This window comes from Euphorbia lathyris, chromosome 10 (genome assembly GCF_963576675.1).
Source record: "Euphorbia lathyris chromosome 10, ddEupLath1.1, whole genome shotgun sequence".
NCBI classification, from domain to species: Eukaryota; Viridiplantae; Streptophyta; class Magnoliopsida; order Malpighiales; family Euphorbiaceae; genus Euphorbia; species Euphorbia lathyris.
In genome coordinates, this window is record NC_088919.1 from 65,255,509 (window position 1) to 65,259,821 (window position 4,313).

The following is a 4,313-nucleotide window of genomic DNA, read 5'->3' on the forward strand; positions in this document are numbered from 1 at the left end:
ATAACTTATCTCGTGTTTTTTTATCCCTATCCCACTTCCTATATCCCTTCTAACAAACACCCCGTTAGAGTATAAATAGAGCTGGTAGGGGGTGTGCATCAAGTTTGTTTAAACTGCATACCGAACCGAACTGATTGAATTCGATTTTTTATTCGGTTTTTTGATACTTTGGTTTTGACATTGGTTTTATTTTTTGATGTATTTTGGTATTCGGTTCGGTTCAGTTTGATAACAAAATGTAAAACCGAACCACACCGAATTATATTATTTTATATATATATATACATATATATTTGAATTTATAAGTTTAATTTTGTTTATTTTTGTTGAGATAATAAACTAATATGAATATGATTTGAAAGTATTTTAAATTTTTTTTTATTGTTGAGGTAAATTTAATAATGAAATATAGTGATTTTTATTTATTGTTTTTATTTTTTAATTAAATTCGGTTTAAAACTGAACCGCACTGAATATTTTGGTTCAATTATATTTCGGTTTTATATGTTATTCGGTTCAGTATCGGTATGAATTATTTTAGTAATTTCATTATTCGGTTTTTTGATTCGGTTCGATTCAATTCGATTTTGAACCGATGCACACCCCTAAAAGGTGGTGGCCCACCAAGCAAAGGGAGCCAGAACATTTGTAAAATTAAATTACAGTAGATAGTTATCATTAAGCAAATGAATTAAACTGTAAAAGAGGTTAAATTTTTTTAACCTTTAGCATGTTAAAATTTTATTTGACCTTTTTAAATAAAATTAAATAAAAATATTCGAAAATAATAAGCACAATTTACCAATAACTATGTAATTATGTTGAAAAGTGAATTATATATAAAAAAACTCAAATTAATAATGAGAAAAAATATTTTTTTTCTGATCACCGTTTAGGAAGCCCCTAGACAGCTTCCAGACGGCCTAGGATGCCAAAAAAAATAGTACGAGGGCCAAAAAATGGCAACGGGCCTAGACGGAGAAACTCGAAACAAAATTGAGCGTTTTGCAGCGGCCTTTTTCTTAAAAACTAATTCAAACAAACCATAGTTAGGTAATTTCTGTGTATATATATAATAATCAAAACAAACCCCAATTAAACTTCATTATTTTAGAAATTATTATATTACATATTCATATGATTAATTAGCAAGTCTCACATTATTAATTAGTACAACGGAACTAAACACTTAACGGTTTTGATATATGTCGCCCTAAGCACTGCATATAAGTATTAAATATATAGAATACTTTCACTAATTTTTCCACTAACAAATATTATTTCTTCATTGGTATACGCAATAACATGCCTAAAATACAAACATTACTATTATGTTTAGTATTTCAATGTATTAAATAAGACTAAAAATAGATAACACTGAAAATTATTGAGAATATTTTATATATTTAATGCTTATACGCAGTCTTTGGGGATATATATATCAAAACCGAACAATTAATACCGATGATCGCTCCTACCAATTGAATTGTTCGGTGAAGTGCTCGACTCGCGGCAACATAGGCGGTTTGCCGCCGTCGACGTCGCGAGAAATCCATTGAACCTTATCATTTAAAGGAAGGAGAAGTCGTAACAAGGTTTTCATAGTTGGAACCTTCCCAGCAGAACGACCCGCAAACATGTTTGTCAACGGTAATGCGCAGAATTCCGCAAAAGTGTAGGATTAACAATACTAAATCCTCCATCAACAACAAGATTTAATCCACTCACATAATAAGCATCATCACTAGCCAAAAACAAAGCAGCCTTAGCAATCCCATCTACCCTAAGAATCTCCCCTCTTAGATTACCCGATTCGCCTAATAGACCTTCAACGATTGCTACCCCAGACTCATCGCTAGTCGGAGTCATCCCGGTAACCAATCCGTAAGGCGAAACACAGTTAACTCGTATACCGAATTCGCCTAATTCCGCCGCCAAATTCTTCGCCAAGCCCAAAATTCCATACTTGGAAGCTGCATAAGAATGTGTTGAAAGTCCCCCAATTGATGTGCAAGCACTAGCGGTGAACAAAATGCAACCTTTTCGTCGTGGAATCATCACTCTCGCAGCGTGTTTTGCGCCTAAAAATGCGCCTCCGAGATTAACCTTTAGCAACCAATCTAAGTCGGACTTTTTCGTGTCTAAAATGCCTCCGGAAGGACGATCTAGTACACCTGCATTGTTGAACATTATGTCAAGTTTTTCGTGTTTCGCGATGGTTAAGTCTATTAGGTTGATTATATCGTCTTCATTTGATACGTCGCAGTGTATGTACGTAACGTTTTCGCCGAGTTTATTAGCTATTTCTTCGCCTTTTTCGTCTTTAATGTCGGCAAGGACAACTTTGGCTCCGTTTTTATGGAATAATTCAACTGTGGCGGCTCCGATCCCGCTCGCACCGCCGGTGATAATTGCTACCTTGCCTTCTAGTCTGGAAAATAATACTAAACAAATTTATATAATGCAGAGGATTAATTGATCATAAAATAAAATTAAGGGTAAATAATTTATTAGTCCTCTAATTTTTACCTAACACGCTGCTTAATTCATGTATTTTGAAAAACACATTATAAAGTCTTTATTCTTTGTCACCATTAACTTTTTGGTCGTTCTACCTTTCTTTTGTTTAATTTTTAATCCTTATTTCTGGCATAAACAGACAGATAGAAAATAACAAAGTAAAACGACTATTTTATATGCACTATGGCTATCTTTAAAGCTAATATATATTTAGTTAAAAATCTAAAAAAAAATAAATAAAAGGACTAAGGGTTAAAATATGGACCTTGTAATGTGTTTTTCAAAATAAGGAGACTAAGGCTCTGTTCTTTTTACTGAAAAAAACTGAACTGAAATATTCTACTGAAACTGAAATAATAATATAATCTTTTAAAAATAGCAATAATTAAAATAAAAAGCTTATAAAAATAATAATGGTTCTAATAATAATAACAAAAATAAAAAAATAATCATAATTATAATAAGTAATGATAAGTTAATGAACTGAACTGATTACTGAATTGAACTGATTGATACTGAAATTAAGTAACACAGGGCCTAAACACTGTGTTATGTAAAAAAAAAATAAAGATTAATAAATTATTTATCCTAAAACTAATTAAGGGGGCTGGCGCTGCCGGCAGTGGCGGAATCAGAAGCAAAAACTCGAAAGGTCAATGGACAAAAGCTTAGTAAGAAAACAGACTTTTTTTTAGATCAGAGACGGATTAATCCGTCACTAATCTGTATAACGCCAAAATTGCCAGAAATTCTGTAATACAAAATTACGGACAGATGTGTTTATGTTTAACGGTGAATTTTCCACTAGTATCATCTAATTTTTCATTATTTTCTCCCAGTGTCGGGGTCGACCGACCCTTCGTGACACCTGTAGTTCCGCCCCTGGGTGCCGGGAAATCCCGTGCTGCCAGGGGTTGTCCCTGCAGCACTCTCCCGCACCTTGCCCTCCCAAACGAAACGCGAGTTGCGTAATTAAATAAAAATCTCATCATGAACCAAGCCAAAACGATGCCGTTTAGACCCGGGAAGGTGAAAAAAAATGTTCTCAGGATTTAGTAATTACCTTTTATGAGAAACTGCCAGAGAAGCTTCAGCCATATTTAGTTGATGAGATTGAAATTCCATGGAGGAAATGAATGCTTGTAAAGGCTTGATTTGGATTTTGTGTTTACTTTCAAAAGTTGTTATTTTATAGGACACAGATTATACTATTGTTTTATTTTTTTTTAATGATATCAATTAAAAAAATAAAGATATATTTTTGATCGTATTCTACATCAATTGCATATTACTTGATTAGTTTAATGTATATTTACATTTTTAAACTTGGCACGTTTTGTCTATTAGCACTCTGAACTTTTAAAATAACATATCACACGCTTATAGTTGATTTGAAAAACTTATTACACATCTATAGTTGGCTTTAAAAACCTATCACATGTCTATAGTTGGCTCATTCGAACCTCCTGCATGCAAAATCATTAATATATATGTCATCTTTGACAAATGAAATGACATACAAAACGAACTCACGTGCTTTTTTTTTTCTATAAAACGCACATGCCACCTCATTTGTCAAAGATGACATATCAACGATTTTGTTTGCAAAAGGTCCCAATTAGACCTGTCCATGGGCCCGGATACCCGCCCGGCCCGCCCAGGCCCGTGTCCCTTGGACCGGGCTTGGACAATAAAAATTGTTCATCGGCCCAGCCCGGCCCAGGCCCGCCAAAGCCCGCCTATTTTTTGGGCGGGCTTGGGATTAATAAAAATAACACGGGCCGGCCCAGTCC

At 34.0% G+C, this 4,313-nt stretch overlaps 1 protein-coding gene across 1 annotated transcript; it reads right to left on the reverse strand.

Annotated features, from left to right (window-relative positions):
- Positions 1–1,168: 1,168 nt before the first annotated feature.
- LOC136209672 (tropinone reductase-like 1) lies at positions 1,169–3,663 on the reverse strand. Its single transcript, XM_066001219.1, has 2 exons — positions 3,584–3,663; positions 1,169–2,431 (listed from the first exon to the last, which is right to left on the reverse strand). The coding sequence occupies exons 1-2, from the start codon at positions 3,643–3,645 to the stop codon at positions 1,645–1,647; spliced, it is 849 nt and encodes a 282-aa protein (XP_065857291.1). The 5' UTR covers positions 3,646–3,663; the 3' UTR covers positions 1,169–1,644.
- Between the last annotated feature and the right edge of the window lie 650 nt (positions 3,664–4,313).

What these genes read in the sequence shown, in the direction of transcription:
- LOC136209672 (XM_066001219.1), bottom strand. Translation starts at nt 3,645, where the DNA reads ATGGAATTTCAATCTCATCAACTAAATATGGCTGAAGCTTCTCTGGCA. An exon ending in CTGGCAGTTTCTCATAAAAG is followed by an intron (nt 2,432 to 3,583) that starts GTAATTACTAAA and finishes ATTATTTTCCAG; the next exon opens with ACTAGAAGGCAAGGTAGCAA.